Source organism: Lithobates pipiens, unplaced genomic scaffold (genome assembly GCF_037356315.1).
Source record: "Lithobates pipiens isolate NorthernLeopardFrog02 unplaced genomic scaffold, aLitPip1_a1.2 Scaffold_8, whole genome shotgun sequence".
NCBI classification, from domain to species: Eukaryota; Metazoa; Chordata; class Amphibia; order Anura; family Ranidae; genus Lithobates; species Lithobates pipiens.
In genome coordinates, this window is record NW_027507903.1 from 335,956,735 (window position 1) to 335,977,791 (window position 21,057).

The following is a 21,057-nucleotide window of genomic DNA, read 5'->3' on the forward strand; positions in this document are numbered from 1 at the left end:
GGGGGTTATACAGGGATGATGCCCGCAGCTGCAGTCATCGTCCCGGTACTGATTTTTAGAGCCTGCGATCAGCTTTCCAGCAATAACAACCGATGCAGCTATAAGCCGCTCGGCTGTTATGCCGGAGGAGCAGGAGGGGACCCCCCCCCCCCTCCCGCCACTCTTACCGGAGCTCCCGTTCAATCGGGAGCACCGATGAACAATCCGATGCCTCTGGCGGCTAGGGAAGGACTGGATTGAAGCCGTAAGCGGCTTCATTCCGGTCTCCTAATTGTAAACAGGGAAGCGACGTCATGACGTCACTTCCCGTTTACTCGGCTGCCAATGGTGCTGGATTTAAAAATATATACAGTATTCGGAAACGCCGGAATACTTTGAAGTGTAAAGGAGGGATTGGTGGTCTTTTAGACCCCCGATCCCTCCATAAAGAGTACCTGTCACCACCTATTACTGTCCCAAGGGATTTTTACATTCCTTGTGACAGCAATAAAAGTGATCAAAATTTTTTATTTTAAAAAAAAAACTATTTATTAATTTTAAAATAAATAAGAAAAAAAAATGTTTAAAGTGCCCTCTGTTGCCGTGAGCTCACACAGCAAAGAAAACGCATACGGAAGTCGCACCCGCATATGTAAACTGTGTTCAAATCACACATGAGGTATCGCCGCGATCATCAGAGTGCGAGCAATAATTCTAGCACTAGACCTCCTCTGTAATTCTAACATGGTAACCGGGAAAAAAAAATTAAATCGTCGCCTATTGAGATTTTTAGGTACCATAGTTTGGCGTCATTCCACGAGTGCGTGAAATTATAAAGTGTTACATGTTTGGTATCTATTTACTCGGCGTAACGTTGCCTTTCACATTATGGCTAATTTTACTGTTTCATTTTAAATTCCTGAAAGTCTCTCTTTTTCCCAAAAAGTTGCGTTTAAAACACCGCTGCACAAATACCGTGTGACATAAAATATTGCAACAATCGCTGTTTTTATTCTCTAGAGTCTCCGCAAAAAAAAAATATATATATATATATATATATATATATATATATATATATATATATATATATATATATATATATATATATATATATATGTATGTATATGTATATGTATATGTTTGGGGGTTCCAAGTAATTTTCTAGCAAAAAATGTGGATTTTAACTTGTAAACACCAAATTTAAAAAATAGGCTTAGTCATGAAATGGTTAAAGTAAGAGCATAGCAAATGCAGTCTGTCTTTTGGCTTACTTTGACTGAAACCGTGCCATCACTTCTCTGTCAAAGGAGAGAGGAAATATGAAAAGGACCTAGATTGTAACTGCTCACTGGATTGAACTCTATATAACCTGCAATATTTGATATAAACAAGGCTGTGCAAGTCTGTAGTGGGCTTTTACTTTGCTTTGTATTTACATGGCCAGAACAGTTTCCACTTCCATACCGGGCCTATTCTGGCAATTCTCTCCTACATGTAAAAATCGTAAATTTCTTTGCTAGAAAATTACTCAAAACCCCCAAAAATGTTTTTTTAGCAGACACCCTAGGGCAGTCATGGCGAACCTTGGCACCCCAGATGTTTTGGAACTACATTTCCCATGATGCTCCGCTACACCGCAGAGTGCATGAGCATCATGGGAAATGTAGTTCCAAAACATCTGGAGTGCCAAGGTTCGCCATCACTGCCCTAAGGAATAAAATGGCGGTCATTGCAACTTTTTATCTCGCATGGTATTTGCACAATAATTTTTCAAACGCCTTTTTGTTGGAAAAAAACAGGTTCGTGAATTAAAAAATAACAAAACAGTAAAGTTGGCCCAATTGTTTTTTCATAGATGTTACACCGAGTAAATGGCTACCTAACATGTCACGCTTTAAAATTGTGCACACTCATGGAATGGCGCCAAACTTTAGTACTTTAAAAATCTCCATAGACGACGCGTTGATTTTTTTTTTTACAGGTTACATGTTTTGAGTTACAGAGGAGGTCTAGGGCTAGAATTATTGCTCTCACTCTAATGCACACAGCGGTGCTTCACATGTGTGGTTTGAACAGCGTTTACATATGTGGGCAAGGCTTACATGTGTGTTCGCTTCTGGGCACGAGCTATCGGGGACAGGGACGTTTAAAAAAAAAAAAAAAAAAGTATTTTCTACTTTTTTACATTAAAAATGTTTTTGTTCCTATTACAAGGAATGTAAACATCCCTTGTAATAAGAATCTATCGTGACAGGTCATCTTTATGGAGTGAAGCGGGGTCAATAAGCCTCTCCTCCAGGCTGTAAAGTAAAGCATAAGATTGGGGGAAAAAAATTCTCAGATCCCGTGCTTATAGCCGCGATCGTGGCTTTATTTACAATGCGAGGTCTGGGCGTGAGGTTATAACGTTCCCCCTGGGCAAGTGGTTAATCGCCAAGATTAAAAATGAAAAGGAGTGGTTTGGAGGTTTTCTGTATGTTTTGGATCTTTATGCTCCTGAATCTTTATAATAAAGATTTCTATATCTATAGGCAAAATATGCGATTTTGATACAGTGTTACTTGGATAACTTTTGCTTATTTGACTTCTTTTTTATGTACAGACAATATTATGACTATGGGCAACAAGGTGGTTTCGTGCCTCCAGATATGATGAATCAGCAGCAACCCTACATCGGACAGATCTATCAGCCAACACAAACCTACACTCCAACTTCCACAGAATCTGTGTATGGAAGTTCTTTTGATGATGAACCACCTTTACTAGAAGGTAAAATCCTTTGGTTATTACATTCTGTATATTGCTGCAGTGCGGTCAGCAAACATACATACTGTACGTGTTACATAGTTAGTCAGGTCGAAAAAAAGACACAAGTCCATCCAGTTCAACCTTAAAAACATTAAATAAATCAAATAAAAAAAATATGATTTTAGGTATGTCTTTTTTTTTTTTTTTTTTCTATACTATGCTGTTATTTTATTGTTAACCATTTTTTGTTTTCAGGTATGGCATTCAGCTGCAGCGTGGATTTTTTTATCTTGACAGCAACAGCGCTTGCTCCCACGATAGATAAAGCTGTGACTCCAGCAACGTAGGTGGTGATTTCACCACCACAGTTAAAAAGAAAAAAAGGAGCATATATGCTGACGCATGGGAGCAGCAGGGGTGGAGGAGCGATTTGCTCCTAACTTTTGCATGAGGATGTCCCCATGCCACTAAATGATATATTGCTCAAACATGCCATGTGCATATGTGAAATGACACCCCGAAATACATTCTGTTGCTTCTCCTGAGTATGGGGATACCACATGTGAGATTTTTTTTTTGGGAGCCTAGCCGCATACGAGACCCCGGAACCAAGCACCGCCTTCAGGCTTTCTAAGGGTGTAAAATTATTTTACTCCTTACTGCCTATCAGAGTTTCGGAGGCCATGGAATGCCCATATGGCACAAACCCCCCCTCCCCCCATGACCCCATTTTGGAAAGTAGACACCCTAAGCTATTTGCTGAGAGGTACGGTGAGTATTTTGCAGATCTCGCTTTTTTGTCAGAAAGTATTGAAACAAGAAAACATTTTTTTTTCTTTTCTTAATTTTCAAAAACAAATGAGAGCTGCAAAATTCCGATCATGCCTCTCGGCAAATAGCTTGGGGTGTCTACTTTCTAAAATGGGGTAATTTGGTTGGTGGGGGGGGGGGGTTGTGCCATCTGGCCATTCAAAACTGTGATAGGTAGTGAGGAATGAAGTTAAAGATTTACGCCCTTAGAAATCCTGAAGGCGGTGCTTGTGTTTCGGGATCCCGTACGCGGCTAGGCTTCCAAAAAGTCCCACACATTTATCCCCATACTCAGGAGAAGCAGCAAAATGTATTTTGGGGTGCAATTCCACATATAACCATGACATGTTATATATTTTTGCACACATACATATATATAATTTTTTTTTTTTTTTTTTATTATGCAATCACTTGGGGCAAAAAAGAAAAAATTCAAAACTGCCCTGCAATTTTAGCACCTCAAGAAATGAGATGGGTAGTCATAAACTAAAATTTGCATAAATTCCAGAAAATGTACCCTAGTTTTTAGACGCTATAACTTTTGCGCAAACCAATAATTATACGCTTATTGACATTCTTTTTACCATGGATATGTGGCTGAATACATTTTTGCCTAAATGAATGACTAAAATTGAGTTTATTGGATTTCAATCAAATTCCTTTAAAAGCTCTATTTGTGGGAGAAAAAAAAAGATGCAAATTTTGTTTGGGTACAACATTGCATGCAATTACCAGTTAAAGTGGTGCAGTGCCAAATTGTAAAAAATTCTCTGGCCTTTGACCAGCCAAAGGGTCCGGGGCTGAAGTGGTTAAAATATTTTTTTTTTCCAGCAAGAACTAGTCTATGTGGTCTTTTATTAAACGCTCCAGTATCTTCCCGACTATAGAAGTTAAACTAACAGGTCTATGATTACTTGGTAAAGACTTTGATCCCTTTTTAAATATAGGAGCCACGTTCGCCCTGCGCCAATCCAGTGGTACTATTCCCGTCATTAATGAGTACCTAAAAATTAGATACAATGGCTCTGAAATTACAGAGCTCAATTCTTTTAGTATTTCTGGACCATATCACATATCACCATATCACTATCATTCGAGGCTGTGTCACTACCACCCCCATTATGGACATGAGCTCCCCCATGCTCCTTTGTATACACAGAGCTGAAGAAAGTATTTAATAAATTAACCTTCTCTTTGTCCCCAGTCACCCACTATAGATTATTTTGTAAAGGGCCTACATGCTCAGACTTGACCTTTTTACTATTAATATATTTGAAGAATTTATTGGGGTTTATCTTATTTTTAGCAATCTGTCTTTTGTTTTTTCATTTTTGCATCCTTGATTTCCTTTTTACATATTCTGTTTAATTCTTTACAACATTTAAACAACACTAGTGTTCCTGTGAGCCTTTACTTTGAAAATTATTATGTAGCAGTCACACATCTGTACTGTAATCTTTATTTCATTTATTCATTTATATCAAATTGTTTTTGGAGAGACTGTGGGCAATACATAAGCAGCATGTGCTTATGTTGTTTGATTTGTCTGCTTCTTGTGGTTCTTTCCACCTACACATGTTTTATTATAGATAAAATCCTGGGTGCAAACATATTTGGAATTAAGTAACAAGGTGCTTCAGGAAGATTTTTTACTTTAAAGGGTTTTGTTACCATCTTGGACCGCAGATGTTGGTTGTACACGGAGCCTTGATATCTGCCCATATTGAGCTTAAGCTTACTGATGCTATGCCTCAACCCATTCTGTTTAATCGTGAATTGAAATCCCAGATCTACTATTGTCTGCTGAAATTCTAGAAATTGACTGTTAAATGTCAGAACGTAAAGCTTAACGTGATTGTACAGTCTAGTTGTTTGTTATTTTTAGAGGAAAAAATTTTTTTTTATACTTGCTCTGTTGCAGTGGATTTGCGCAGAGCTGCCGGATCCTCTTCTTCTTGGGTCCCTCTTCTGTGATGCTGGGCTCCTCCCTCTTCTTGATCCTGGGCCCCTCCCTCCTGTCGAGTGCCTCCACAGCAAGCAGCTTGCTATGGGGCCGAGTCACAGCTCCCTGTGTTAATTCAGACACAGAGCCTTGACCCAGACCCATGTTTTCTGATGGGCTGACTGACATTGACAGCAGCGGGAGCCAATGGTGTCGCTGCTGTGTCTCAGCCAATCCGGAGGAGCGGCCACAGGGGTTTTACAGGAATAACTTTAACCAACTTGCAGGCATCACATAGTGCCATCACTTTCGGTCTAGAACATTTAAAGTACAATAAAGTCACAACCATGCTAGTCGGGTTCATTGTAATCCAAAGATCATGTTTAGCTCAAGGTAATTTTAAAAATGATGTATATTTTAATCTGTACTATACTAGCTAGCCTATCAAAGATACACATTTTGTAGATATCATCTCTGTGCACTTATTATTGTAACAAAAATTTTTTTTGCGTTGACCGAAAATTCACCTACTATAGCAGCAACACCATGTGAGATACACACCAATAACTATAAAAATCCCCCAAAAAAAAGTTGCGCTCATCAAGAATAATTTAAAGAAAAAATGTAAATATGCACTAATCTGAAAACAATTCATACCTAAATAAATCTTAAATCCTGTAAAAGAATTATCAATAACAATTCATACAGATATAAATAAATGATTATCAATTACTGTAGAAAATCATAAAGAATTAGTTTGCGTATATAATCAAATGGATATGTTCATAAGCATCCAAGGAGACTAGAAGCTAGAAAGCAAAAATTCTTATAAAAAATATACAAATCCAAATACAGTGAAGAAATTAAAAATAAAAACACATATATAAATCAGTCCACGAAAAACGTCTAACCTCTCATTCCAGAGGTTTGTTTACATTCTGTGACCAGCTGTGATTGGACACAGCCGGTCACGTGGTAAAGAGCCAATACAATACATGTGACCGGCTGTGATTGGATACAGCTGGTCACGTGGTAAAGATCCATTTTTTTTATTGGCCCAGGGGCCCGCAGGAGCGGTGAGAAACAGAGGACGTCATATGATGCTCGCCCAGGATGGAAGAACCCATCCTCGGACGTCATATGACTATAGCCCGGTATTTAAGTGGTTAAATTACTTTTTTATTTTTTATTTTTTTTATTGCATTTTAGTCTAAATATGAGATATGAGGTCTTTTGACCCCAGATCTCATATTTAAGAGGTCCTGTCCTTTTTTTTTTTTCTTTTTTTTTTTTTTCTATTACAAGGGATGTTTACATTCCTTGTTATGGGAATAAAAGTGACACTTTTATTTTTACACTGTTTTGAAAAAAAAAAAAAGTAACAATTTTTTTTATAAATGATGCACCCCCTTCCCGCTGAGCTCCCTCACAGAAGCAAACGCATACATGAGTAGCGCCCGCATATGAAAGCGGTGTTCAAACCTCACGTGAGGTATCTCGGCGATCAGTAGAGCAAGAACAATAATTATAGTCCTAGACCTCCTCTGTAACTCAAAACATTCAATCTAGAATTTTTTAAACGTCGCCTATGGAGACTTTTAAGGGTAAAAGTTTATCGCCATTCCACAAGCGGGCCCAATTTTGAATCACGACATGTTGGGTATCAATTTAATCGGCTTAACTTTATCTTTCACAATATAAATATTTTCTTTTTTTTTTTTTTCAAAAAAGTGTGTTTTTTTTCCCCCAAAAAAAGTGCACTTGTAAGACGGCTGCGCAAATATGGTGCAACAACCGCCATTTTATTCTCTAGGGCAGTGATGGCGAACCTTGACACCCCAGATGTTTTGGAACTACATTTCCCATGATGTTCAAGTACACTGCAGAGTGCATGAGCATCATGGGAAATGTAGTTCCAAAACATCTGGCAGGCCAAGGTTCACCATCACTGCTCTAGGATGTTAGAAAAAAATGTTTCATGTTTGGGGGTTCTAAGTAAATTTTCTGGAAAAAAAAATAGTTTTGAACTTGTAAACGCGTCTAAAAAAGAGGCTTGGTCCGTAGGTGGTTAAATAACTGTTTTCTTGTATTGCATTCTTAACTATTTGTATTTATTCCACAGAGCTTGGAATCAACTTTGATCACATATGGCAGAAAACGTTAACTGTGCTCCACCCATTAAAAGTAGCAGATGGCAGCATCATGAATGAGACAGATCTGGCAGGTCCAATGGTTTTCTGCCTTGCTTTTGGAGCTACACTACTGCTGGTATGCCTATTGTCTTTTGGAGTATAATGTAAATTACTTGTATTATGCATTTGCTTTTATTTCAAGATGCCTTTTTTTTCCTTCCATGAGTATAAAACAAATCTTTTTGCAGTATATCAACCTCTTGCTCTCCAGTATATGCTCAGACTCTGTATTTAAGGCAGAGTAGTTGCAATTTTTTACTTTTTATTCTACAGATCCTCTGCTTTCAGATAATGTATAATGTGGGGGGCTTTAGCAAAAAACGCAGACTTTGAGTGTGAAAAAATTGCTCCAGAGGGAACTCATTAATATGGGTTATAAAGAATCACTGATATGGACGATGAAACCTGTAGAGCCCGAATGAGGCCTTTGTTTACACGGCTGGATATGCATGCAGGCGGTGTGCATTCAGGGCTACGCATCCCATCCTGCATGTTTGTCGTACTCTGATCTGCAGCTGTGTCCATTTAGCTGTTCTATCTCCATTCACCCCCGTAGACTGCTGGCATGTAGCTCTAGACTTTTTTAAAGGCCTTATGGAGGCTATGTGGACCTCGGGCCTTAGATCCTTAAGTGGTTTTCTTTATGTTCTTACTTATAACAAACGACACCAATACTTATGCTGCAGTTTCTTTCCTGTCTATACATACCTTTTTTATAAAAGAATAAGAGGGATATAGAACCTCTGGTGAGAGACTACTCTGGTGATGCCTCTGTTGCAGACCAAAATTGGATGTGTGCAAAGCCATGCATCTTACTGCACATAATCATTTCACCTATGAGGCCAAACATCACTACTGTGTATTGCAGCGAAGTAGCTGCCAGATAGTGGAAGCACAGCGTACAGTGGTATACGCAGCATCCAAAACTACCCACAAGTATTGGATGCCAGTGGTGGCCGGAGCTCTGCAACATGGAGGCACCAGCGGAGACAGGTACGTATTCATTCCTTTTTGCAGCAATTTCTTTTTCTAACTATAAGGTAGCGTTAATGCAGATTTTCAGCAGAGGTAAGGCATGTTTTTCTTGCCGTGTGGTCTGTTACCCCCTACAAGCAGATCACTCTCTTTACCCCCAGAGGGGCCCTACAGGCGTGGCTTGGCAAGCATCCTGATACCTCCCCCTGGAGTAAATTATCCTCCTTTTTCTCTGGCAAATCTGCCATGATGGGGTGACATGGAAATTGCAAATGATGTTGGTGTTGGCAAACAAAAATCTGAAAGACAGGTTTCATAGCATTTGAGGAAATCTACACAGATAGCTTTAGTGTCATTTCCAAGTATCACCATTCTTTGGAGAGCAGATAGTGTTATATTGGTTTTAATTTCCTTTTAATCTTTCTGTTCTGACAGGCGGGAAAGATCCAGTTTGGTTACGTTTATGGGATCAGTGCAATCGGCTGTCTGGGGATGTTTTGCCTTCTCAACTTGATGAGTATGACCGGCGTTTCCTTTGGCTGTGTTTCAAGTGTCCTGGGCTACTGTCTCCTGCCTATGATTATCCTGTCTGGTTTTGCTGTAGTCTTATCTTTGCAGTAAGTAACAGAGACTTTTCCTCACCCTCTTTTAGAAAAGGTGTTTTTCCTGTAGCAAAATAAAATATTAGCTTCTGTTTTTTACTATGTACCCGGAAATTGAGCATTAATTCTAAGGTCACATCTAACCGTGTAATGCAAGCATAGGAGCAGTGATCACAGGGAATTTTTAGGTGCCATTTCATAGAGTACATCATGAATATTCAAGTTTTTGTATAAAAAAATACTTCTATTTGCAATACATTGTCCCCTTGACAATAATGAGCCAATTCATCTTTGAAGTGGCTCACTGCAAGGGCAGAATTTTAGATTTCCTGGAGTTCGACTTTAAGCCAAAAGCTTTTTATATGTACTTATTTTGAAGAGTAGCGACTGGGAAAAGCCTTGGCCTTTTTTCATTCTCTGCTATCCATGTCATCTTAGGGAGAGTTCCCTTCAAATTTGGAGTTGTCACACATACAGGATTGGATGGAAAATTAGTGCACAATGACAGTGGTAACAAGGAGAAAATAGAAATGGCAAATCATCTTAATGGTGACGGGGTTCACAACCCTCACCACTATCCAAAAACTAAAAAAAAAAAAAGTTTTTGCTTTTAGATGCACTTTAACCCCCCCCCTTTTTTTTTCTTTCATTAAACTGATGTTTGGAAGCCAGACTTATTCAAATTGCTATTATCCCCATTTTATTCAAGCTAACACTCTTATCCGGCCTACTCCTCTTTGGTTATGTTACCTACTCTAATGGAATTTAATGTAATTTTGCTTTCTTGGTAACTGTTCTTGGTTAGGACTCCCTACTGTTCATCACCTGTCAAGGCTGCACTTTATTTTATCATATGCTGTTGTACTGTATCTGTAAGAACAGACTACATAAATGTCTTCTTTATTCTTTTTGGGTAGCAATAAGATGTGTGAATAACAAATGTATTGAACAAGATACAGAACGCTAAATACTGAAAGACATTTACAGATGTGCATTATACTTTTCTCTATGCCCCTAACCTGAAATTTTTAGGTTTGAACTTATACAAACCTATAGACAAGTAGACATTATAATTGTTTATTTTACGTTGGAAGTCATTTTTCTGAGTATTTGGTGGTTACATAAACAAGCATGTTTGTAGAAGGCAGAATGTTCATGTTATGTATTATTCTAGTTCATAACACTGAATAATGTGTAAGGCTTAATTTAGACTTGCGGTTGGGGATCGGCGTGCAGAAAGCTTGCTAAATGCTACACATCCAAGTAAATGGGGTGCCACAAACTCCCTGCAACCACGTGCAATGCATACAGCTGTGTTTTCCTGCAAAAATTGCAACAAAACAGGCAGTGAGGATGTGTCGCATCTCTTCCTCACCGCCGGTCAGTAGTCTCTGGAGCACGGTCTGAATGTGGATCGGGCTTCCGGTGAGGGAAATGTAGGTGCTATTTTAAATCTACCCTAAAAGTTAAAGGTGTATAAATTCAAAATGAAGAATGTGCATAAATGTGGTGACTGCATACATTTTGCTTTTTTGGGCCTATTTTTATTTTACCAGGTGATCCAACTTGTGACACACTTTCCTGTATTAGGGTGACAATGCATTCAACCCTTACTGTATCTGTGGAGGAATAGCGTTGTCCCCATTGGTCAGGACTGCAGAACCATTCCCCTCCTTTCTATTCTTTATACTATAGGTTGGAGTTTTATAGTACTCAGCTGGGAATAATGTAGCTAATAACAGCCAACACAGGAAGTTTATTTTTGGCGGGATCAACAGGTTTTGTTTTTATTTTATTTTTTTGCAGTTATTAAACCGATTATAGGAAAACACTTCTAATGGTATTTTGGGCATAGTTGCTGCTGTATTAGAGAGCAGTCTGGGAGTGCCTGGGACTTTAGCTATAGCTGTACTTCCAAATCTCTAAGAAAAACTGGCAGATGTAAATAAGAAATGAGAAGTCCAACAAGGTGGATGCCACTTGAGTAAACGCATAGTATGCCAGCACATTTTCAATGTGGCTCAATTCCTGGAGTGCAGCCCCAAAGCAGTTGCATATTACTTGTGCAATTTGCATGCAAAACTGTAATAGTAATAATCCTTCTGTTTTGTGAACAGAGTTATTTGTGAGTAATGGCGCTGCCAAAAACTCCACGTCTGTTTTGTCACATGTACCCCAACTGCGAGCGCTATTTTAATAATCGGAATCAGCCTCCAAACTCAGTGCTAAGGGGTGCTTTTTTAAACATGCTCAGATAGGTTCATTTTCAGAGAGGGTAATTTAATATGCAATTTCATACAAGTAACTAATTCTGTTTTGACATATGTCCCCCATTGTGCCGCCAACCTGCACTGGATATACACTACATGCACACACTAACAATCATCTGGAAGCCCAGTGTTGGCACTTGTCTGCTAGAGCATCACAATTTATTGGTGTACTAGAGAAACCTTCAATGTGTAAAGCTGTCATTAAGACATGTTTGTTTTTCTTTTCTCAGAGGGATTGTCGGTGTTCTTCTCACAGCGTTGATCATTGGTTGGTGTAGCTTCTCCGCCTCAAAAATCTTCATTTCTGCTTTAGCCATGGATGGACAGCAATTCCTGGTCGCCTATCCTTGTGCTTTACTTTATGGAGTGTTTGCTCTTATTTCTGTGTTTTGAACTGAATATTCCAGTTGGACTAAATGGGCCAAACACATCCTGAAGACAATTTCTCCTGTTTTTAAGGATTCGTGAACTTCTGTTTTCCACATACTCGGAACAGTGGAAAAATTACACAAATCCAATGTTCATCTTTTATACGGAACTTTTAAATACTAAATGGACTCCGAATAGCTTTCATTCTACTAAGAGCTTGCGTTTAAAAGTTAGATCCTTGTTCAGGTTGTTTACGGGGAAGAGCTTATAAGAATTCCGGGGTGACATTTGGTGAATAGTCATAGTATGGAAGTGACGTAATTGGTAATAAAGGCGTTTCCGAGTTTAACATGCCGTATATTTTATAATGCTAACTGTTAGTGCATGTTGACATCACCAGTTATTTTGGCTATAAACAAGAATGTAAGTCGAGCAATTTTTTTTTTTTCTTTTAAAAAATGAATTTCTTTTCTTCTTCAAAAAAAAAGAAAATACCAATTTAAGTTATGCTACCAAATTTCTTTAAATTAAAAAAGGTTTGTTCCACTTCCTTAAGGTGCATAGCATTGGTCTATATTTTCTTTTTTACTTGGTTACTTTTTATCATGTCAAATGTAGTAAACTTTACAGCTTATTAGAATTTATTTATTGTCTTGAAGAAAATTTTGTTTTGTTCAGGCTGTGCCCGTCCAGTCGTCACCATTGAAAGGCTAAAGTCCAAAGTCTTACATTACACAGTCTGTTGGAAACCAGTTTAAACCATGCACAAATGTCGCTACAATTGACATATCAGAAAACATGTCCCAAATACTTTGTTTTCAGTTAATGAACACTATTCCTGGACATCTCGTCCTCCTTCCTTTTTTTTTTTTTTTTTTTTTTTTTTTTTTATTCCATTGTTAAACGAATACTGTCTTACTGCTCTTTCCGGTGATAAAGCAAAGAGAAATGTGACGTTGTATTGTTCTGCAATTGTGTCATTAAATGAATAAGTTAAAAAAAAAAAAAACTTTTCAGAATTTCTTCAGTTATAAAAGGTACACCTCGGCAAAAACTGAGATGTAAGTCCTGGGTTGCATATACAGTGCCTTGCAAAAGTATTCACCCCCCCCATGGCATTTTTTGTTTTGTTTTGCCTCACAACCAGGAATTAAAATGGATTGTTTGAGGATTTGCATTTAATTTACAGAACATGCCCACAACTTTAAAGATTTTTTTATTTTTTTTAATGTGAAGCAAACAACAAATGGGACAAAATAACAGATGAGGCCAATGTGCATAACTATTCACCCCCCTAAAGTCAATACTTTGTAGAGCCACCTTTTGCGGCTATCACAGCTCCAAGTCACTTTGGATAATTCTCTATGAGCTTGCGACATCTAACCACTGGGATTTTTGCCCACTCCTCCTTGCAAAACTGCTCCAGCTCCTTCAAGTTGGATGGTTTGCACTTGTGAACAGCAATCTTTAAGTCTGACCACAGATTTTCTATTGGATTGAGGTCTGGCTTTGACTAGGCCATTCTAACACTTCCCCTTAAACCACTCAAGTGTTGCTTTTAGCAGTGTGTTTGGGGTCATTGTCCTGCTGGAAGGTGAACCTCCGTCCTAGCCGCAAATCACACAGAGTGGTACAGGTTTTGCTTAAGACTATCACTCACTGCATTTAGCACCATCCATCTTTCCCTCAACTCTGACCAGTTTCCCAGTCCCAATTGCTAAAAAACATCCCCACAGCATGATGCTGCCACCACCTTGTTTCACTGTGTGGGGATGGTGTTCTTTGATGTGATGTGTTGTTTGCGCCAGACATGGCGTTTTCTTTGGCCATGAAGTTTTAGTTTCATCAGACCAGAGCACAATCCTCCATACATTTTGGGAGTCTCCCACATGCCTTTTCAAAAAAACAAAATGTTCCATTTTGCTGAAAGTAATGGCTTTCTTCTGTCCACTCTGCCATAAAGCCCATCTCTCTGGAGCGTGCGGCTTAATGTCATCCTATGTACAGATACTCCAATAAAGGGACACATGAGCAGGAGATTGGCTTACTTCAGGTTGGTGACACAGGCATTTTTTCCTTTGACACATTATTACTTTACCAGGTTGGGTATTAATAGCGGCTTATGGCGCTGAGCTATAACCTAGCAGTGTTCATTCTTTTTGGTAGTGCCTCAGCTTTTGTGCTTCAGGGCATGAGTGGAAAAGGGACCAGGAACTCCTCTAAAGGGGTCAATGGTTTCACAATAAACTAAGTCCATTTCCAAAAGAATGTCACCCTCCTCTGAGAGTCATGCAGCCGGTCAGATTGAGCCGTCAGGGAAGACTGTTGTTGCAGCTGCACTAGACACTTTAATCCCTCAACCGTCAGGTTCAAGGGGATGACCCCAAGGGCAGCACCAGGGTCAAAAGAGATCTTGGGGCAGAAAGCCCACAAAGCAGAATGCTAAAGCCTCCTTATAAAGGGGCGTTCCCACTCGCTCAGATGGGGGGGGGGGGGGGCTCCTGCAATTTTCAAAGATCTGGCAGGAACAGTGTCAAGACAGATGGGTTGCTTCTTCAGTTTCTCTAGGTTACAAACTAGAGTTCCGAGAATTTCCGTCTCCTCGTTTTCTAAGACCGAATGTTCCCAGGAATCCAGAGAAAAAGAAGTCTTTCTAGCTCTGGATCATCTATTATCCCAGTTGGATATATCAGAGGTTCCCTTAGAGGAACAGGGCACAGGTTTTTAAAACCAAACAAAGAGGTGAGACCCATTTTAGATCTCAAAGATCTGAATCGGCACTTAAACATCTGATCCTTTCGCATGGAGTCAATCCGATTGGTTGTTTCCATCCTGAAAGGTGGGGAGTTTTTTGGCTTCAATCAATATCGGGGATGCATATCTCCACGTGCAAATATTTCCCACTCGCCAGAAATGTCTGCACTTTGAAATAGAAAATAATAATTTTCAGTTTGTGGCCCTGCCATTCGGTCTAGCCACAGCGCCACGGGTGTACTCAAAAATTCTGGCACCTCCTTTAGCCAGATTAAGGGCTCAAGGCATAACGGTCCTAGCCTATTTAGACCATCTACTTTTAAGATCTCATTCAGTCTCGGGTCTAAACCAGAATCTGATCACAGCTGTAAACTACCTGGAATCTCTGGGTTGGATACTCGACCTAGAAAAATCTTCCTTAAAACCATCAAGGAGATTACAGTACTTTTGACTGATCATGGATACCGTACAGAAGAAGGTATTCTTACCTCAGACAAGAATCCGTTCCATTATAGGACTAATTCAACTTATCAAAACAGGAAAATTCTTCCATTTGGCTGTGCATGAGATTGTTGGGGAAAATGTTGTCCTCCTTCGAGGCTGTCCCTTACATGCAGTTTTCACTCAAGACTGCTTCAAAACACCATCCTGTCGGTCTGGAACAAAAAGATTCAGGCCTTGGATTTTTCAAATACGCTTGGCTCTTGACATGCGTCAGAGCCTATATTGGTGGTTGATATCCAGCAACCTCCAAAAGGGAAAATCTTTTCTACCTGTATCCTGCTGACAACAGATGCCAGCCTTCTAGGCTGGGGAGCAGCCCTGGAAGAAGATTTTGTCCAGGGGAGAATTGGAGAGGACCTTGCCTATCAACATTTTGGAGATTCGGCAGTATGTCTGGCCTTAGAATCTTGGACGGTCAGACTACGGGATTGTCTTGTCGGGATTCAGTCTGACAATGCCAGGGCTGTGGCTTGCATCAATCAAAGAGGTGAATCATGTTCTAGCTTGGGCAGAACACCACACTCCTTGCCTATCAGCAATTTTCGTTCCAGGAATAGAGAATTCGCAGGCGGACTACTTGAGTCGCCAACATTTCTTTCCGGGAGAATGGTCTCTTCACCCCAACATCTTCCTAGCAATATCTCAGAGATCGGGTATTCCGGACATGGACCTTTTTGCATCCAGATTCAACAACAAAGTTGACAAGTTTATGTCGAGAGAGGGATCTGCTAGCATGCTGAACAGATGCATTAGTCTTCCCATGGGATCAGTTTTCACTGATCTATGCGTTTCCTCCAGTTCTGCTACTTCCGCGCCTTCTTCGCAGGAACGAAAGGAGGTAATTCTGGTGGCCCAGAAGATCTTGGTTTGCCGAGATCATAAAGATGGCGGTAGGAGTCTCTTGGACTCTGCCATTATGGCCAGACCTTCTCGCACAAGGTCCGGTATTCCAGCCTACCTTACAGACGCTAAATTTAGCTGTTTGGCTATTGAGACCCACATTCTAAAGGATCATGGTTTGTCTCCTTCGGTAGTGTCTGCCTTGATTAATGCCAGGAAGCTGGCCTCCAGAATCATTTACTATAGAGTCTGGAAAGCATATGTTTCTTGGTGTGGATCCAGGGGTTGGCACCCCAGGAAGTATGTCATAGGTAGGATCCTTGATTTCCTGCAAATGAGATTAGTAATGAAGCTGACCTTGAGTACTATCAAGGGCAGATCTCGGCCTTGTCAGTGTTTTTTCAACAGGCTCTTGCTTCCCATTCTCTGGTGCGTAGCTTTGTTCAGGGGGTAACGCGGATTAATCCCCCTCCAAGCCACCTCTAAATCCTTGGGATTTAAATTTTGGTCTTATCGGCTTTGCAGAATGAGCCCTTTGGGGGTTCCCTTGGTTCTTTTGACAAGAAAGATGATCTTTCTGGTTGCCATTTCTTCTGCTAGAAGAGTATTGGAACTAGCGACACTGTCTTGTAAACAGCCATATTTGATCGTGCATAAGGAGAAGGTGGTTTTACGTCCTTATCCTGAAATCCTGCCAAAAGTGATAACAGGTTTTCATTTAAACCAAGATTTTGTTCTTTCTTCCCAGAGCCTCTATGTAGGGTAGAAAAGGCACTACATTCCCTTGATGTAGTAAGAGCTGTCAGAGTCTATTTAAAGGTGACCACTCAGGTTCGCAAAACATGTTTTATTTGTGCTGCCAGAAGGTCCAAAAAGGGGACAGGCAGCATCAAAATCTACTATTTCCAAATGGATTCGTCAAGTCATTGTTCAAGCTTATGGCTTAAAGAAGAAAATTCCTCCTTTTCATGTTAAAGCACACTCAACCAGGGCGATTAGTGCCTCTTGGGCAGTGCATCATCAGGCCTCTATGGCTCAGATCTGTAAGGCCGTCTTCAGTTCATACATTTACCAGATTTTATCAAATCAATGTTAAAGGTCATGAGGATATTGCCTTTGGGCGCAGTGTAATGCAGGCTGCAGTATGAGTCCTCTGGCCTCTTTTTTTTTTTTTTTTTTTTTTTTTTTTTGTCTCCCTCCAGTTGACATTGCTATGGGACATCCCACATAGTAAGTACAATGGCCCTGTGTCCCCTGATGTATGAAAAAAAAACAGGATTTTTAAAACGGCTTACCTGTAAAATCCTTTTCTTTGATGTACATCAGGGGACACAGAGGTCCCTCCCCTCTTTGTATGCAATTGTATTGCTTGGCTACAAAACTGAGGGGTTATATAGGGAGTACACTTCTTGCCTTAGGTGACGGACACTGGCACTATCACCAGCCCTATAACCCACATAGTAAGTCCTTTGGCTTTGTGTCCCCTGATGTACATCAAAGAAAAGGATTTTACAGGTAAGCTGTTTTAAAAATCCGTTTTTTTTCTAATTTTACTACACCAACACAAGACTATTGTGTTCTGATCCATCACATATAAATCAGATTAAGAAAACATTGAACTAAAGGCTGTAACGTAACAAAATAGGTAAAAAGCAAAGGGGTGAATACTTTTGCAAGGCACTGTACAGGGAACTCTTCAGCACTTTGCCAGATTTTTGTAATGCCCATATAATAATCTTAGAGCCTCCCCTGGCTCTAAGTGCAGTGCAGTGTGAAATAATGTACAGCATAGTGTACAAAATGGATAGGTGTCAAAAAGGGAATGTGCAGTGCATCTTACAGAATCAAATTAGTGTGAAATAGTAAATGTACAGTAAAGAATGAGGTGATGTTGAAACGGTGTTGTACAAAATGAAGTAGTGTAGAATAGGGGATGTACTACACATTGTACAGAAAGGGACTGTGAAATGGGGAATGTATAGAATGGTGTGAAATAAGCACAGAACAGCACCGAGTACATAAAGAGCTGATGTGGAGCCTGGAATGTTCAGTACAGCTTATAGAATGGGACAGTGTAGAGAAAGAGGAATGTTACAGCACACAGACGTAGGCTGTGTGAAATGGTGCATGTACACAACTGCAGAATGGGGCATCTTGAAAAGGGAGTGTACTACACAACAGACAAAATGAAGCGATGTGGAATAGTAAAGCACAGTGTACAAAAACTGTGGTGTGAACTAGAGAATAAAGAGTATTGTGTACGGAATGAGGCTGTATTAAAAATAGGGAATGAACCCAAATGGGGTGAACATTAACCCGCTCAGATTGAATGAGAGTATGCAACACACACACACACACACACTCTTAAAAAACTAACTATATAAAGTGTTTATAGTTTCCTTTTTATCTTCTTGTTTTATGCAAAAAAAATGTTTGCAGGTATTTGTTTTGATGGAAAGACACTACACATATTCAATACAATTGTAGCAAAAAATAAAATACCCAATCATCCATGTTGATTTTTACTTTTTGCCCAATAAACTGCAATTTAGAATTTATAAATTCAATTTACATACAACTAGGCTTCAGTATTCATTGAAACCTGTTCTTTGAAAGGCCCTAAAAACTAGGGTTTAGTTAGTACGGTAATTTCCTGAATGTAGAGTACATCTGATACACATGTAAGTAGAAATGATAAGTGTTGCAGCCTTTCTTGGAACATCTAGTTTCACTACTGAAAGACAGTGCAGCTATAATATGATGTGGATCTCTTTGAGTAGTATAGTTCTACGTAATATAAATGTATCTGGCCCAGATATCGCTAAGATTAATTTGAAAGTAATTTTTTTTTTCTGACTGGAGAAACCTGTGGGGATTTGTGCCTTTTTTTTGACTGGCTAAAAAATTGGAAATCTTAAGCACAGTTGTGCACTTTGCTTTAAAGTGAATCTATTGGTAGAATACAATTACAACAGCAGCAGCAGGTAGCCGAGGATAAAGTAAAATAACAATGCTAAAAACAGCCTTGGGTAGCTAACAATATATGCTGTACATGTCTCTTGCTGGAGCCTTCCTGAAGCAGCCATGCAGATATTTATTGTCTCAAACTTGCTGTTTTCATAAGCAAAGATGTTTTTTTCACTTTGCAACACACTGGTCTGTTGATGGGTCACGCATTCAGTAGACAGTGCATTTTTGGGTATACCTAAACTTGGCTGTGTGGTAGCTGAGAAAAGCGTTTGTGGCTCTGGCGATGCTGGACTGAAAGATGCTGGAGTCTACCTCCATTCCCCAGTTCCTGCACAGGCAGCATTTAGGTTTCCAAAGAGAAATTTACTTCAGCTTTGGTTTTCTCACATAGTTTTTTTTTTTTGTGGATATCTGATTTTTTTTCAGTAGAGCTAAATTTAATTATAAACAAAATACAAGTAAGTTTTCAGGCAGAAGAGACTCTGTATGTCTCTTCTGCCATAAAGCCTCTCACATTTTTCCCAATCTCACAATGCCTGCAACACATATGCAGTACAGTGTACATCCCCAGTATCTGTCTTGACACCCAGAACTGACTCCTTTGTATTTTACAAAGTAACTCCCATGTCCATGTGCAGGAGTTGCGTCATCCATGGATAAGCCAAAGTCTCTGAACCTGAAAATAGATCAGGATAAGATGTCAGGGACAGAGCAACAAGAAGAAGCACAAATGTGGCATTGTGGCACGTTCGGAAGTAAGTGCGCAGTGCATACTTGTGCATTATGGCAAAAACCAATGCGGTTCCACAAACATCTTCAAAGAAACCCTGTCAGCACATGGTCACTTGAATTAAAAAAAAGAACCTGCTAAAAGAAGAGAATATACCATACTTACATTTATTGGCTAGAAAGCAGTATGTCACCAGGAAGTTATTTGACTAGTTTGATAAATGAATATCTGTTTTCCCCACTGCAGGCTGTTTTTCTCCTGCTGGCTCGTATGTCCTGTACTAGTGGATGAGCTGGTGGGAGAAATCAGTGTGCAGTATTCCATACACCCAGATGTTTCAACAAATAGGCCACTGGAAATGAAAGTATATTTGCATGCTAGGGACCCTGTGCTGTCTTTTATTTTTGCTCCATGATATATTGTATTATATTAAAATGGCCCTAAAGGTACTATCTGTAAAACTGCTAAAATAAAGGCAAATACTGTCAGAAAGGGGTAAAATACATTCTGAAGAGACTCTATGCCTGCAAGAGTTTATACTTTAATGACAAAGTGTCATCACACACTTGCTGTGGCCATTCCAAACCTTGTTGTCACTACCAAATCTTGTCCAATTCTGCAAGCCAAAATGCTGACTCTTCTGGGTGGCGATGATGCTTACAGTTAAGCACCACCCCTGCACATTCATTAAGGCCAACCAGTATGATGGCTAGGTTTGAGGGGGCTGCTGGTTTAAGGAACATTATACCTGCAACAGGTTTTAATTCTTTATTTAGGGCTTTCTACAAGAAATAGCAAACAGGAAAAGAGAAAGTACTGTATATTATGAAACTAAATGCTAAGGAAAGTATAGCTTGATCAAAAGATACTGTCACAATGTACTAAGTCTAAATTCACACCTCGGTTTTGTAGATTGAAGCTCAAACTCTGGAAAAAAAGATTAATTATTCTCTATGGGGATGGTTCACATCTCCACCACAAGTCATCTGAAGCCAAATGCTTGAAGCCCCAAAAAGTGCTGGAGATTTTTTTATAGCTCAAATTCGGCAGATTGGTGTGTTTTTTAAGCATTTTTTTGTCACATAAAAATGCATGTAGACGCTTGATTTGAGTGTTATAGTGACAAATAAATAAATGAAAAAAAACCCTAACTTCAACCCCTTACTCTAGTATTAACCCCTAATCATAATATTAACCCCTACCCCTGAACACTCATATTAACCCCTAATCCTAAACCCGAATTTCAACCCCTAACCAAACAAACATAAATAAATACATTTAACCCTGACCCCTTACAAATAAATAAATAGGAGTGGATGAAAAACATAGCAACAAGTGATAAAAGATTATATTTTTCTCTATTGGCCACTTA

At 39.5% G+C, this 21,057-nt stretch overlaps 1 protein-coding gene across 2 annotated transcripts in view; it reads left to right on the forward strand.

Annotated features, from left to right (window-relative positions):
- YIPF5 (Yip1 domain family member 5) overlaps positions 1–12,236 on the forward strand; it is a 32,976-nt gene extending 20,740 nt beyond the window's left edge. For both annotated transcript variants that reach the window (XM_077473067.1, XM_077473068.1), the window contains exons 3-6: positions 2,582–2,748; positions 7,602–7,747; positions 9,082–9,263; positions 11,749–12,236. In XM_077473067.1, coding sequence (XP_077329193.1) covers positions 2,582–2,748; positions 7,602–7,747; positions 9,082–9,263; positions 11,749–11,911 — 658 coding nt within the window. In that variant the 3' untranslated portion in view covers positions 11,912–12,236. The remainder of the gene's footprint in view (positions 1–2,581; positions 2,749–7,601; positions 7,748–9,081; positions 9,264–11,748) is intronic.
- The last annotated feature ends 8,821 nt before the right edge of the window (positions 12,237–21,057 follow it).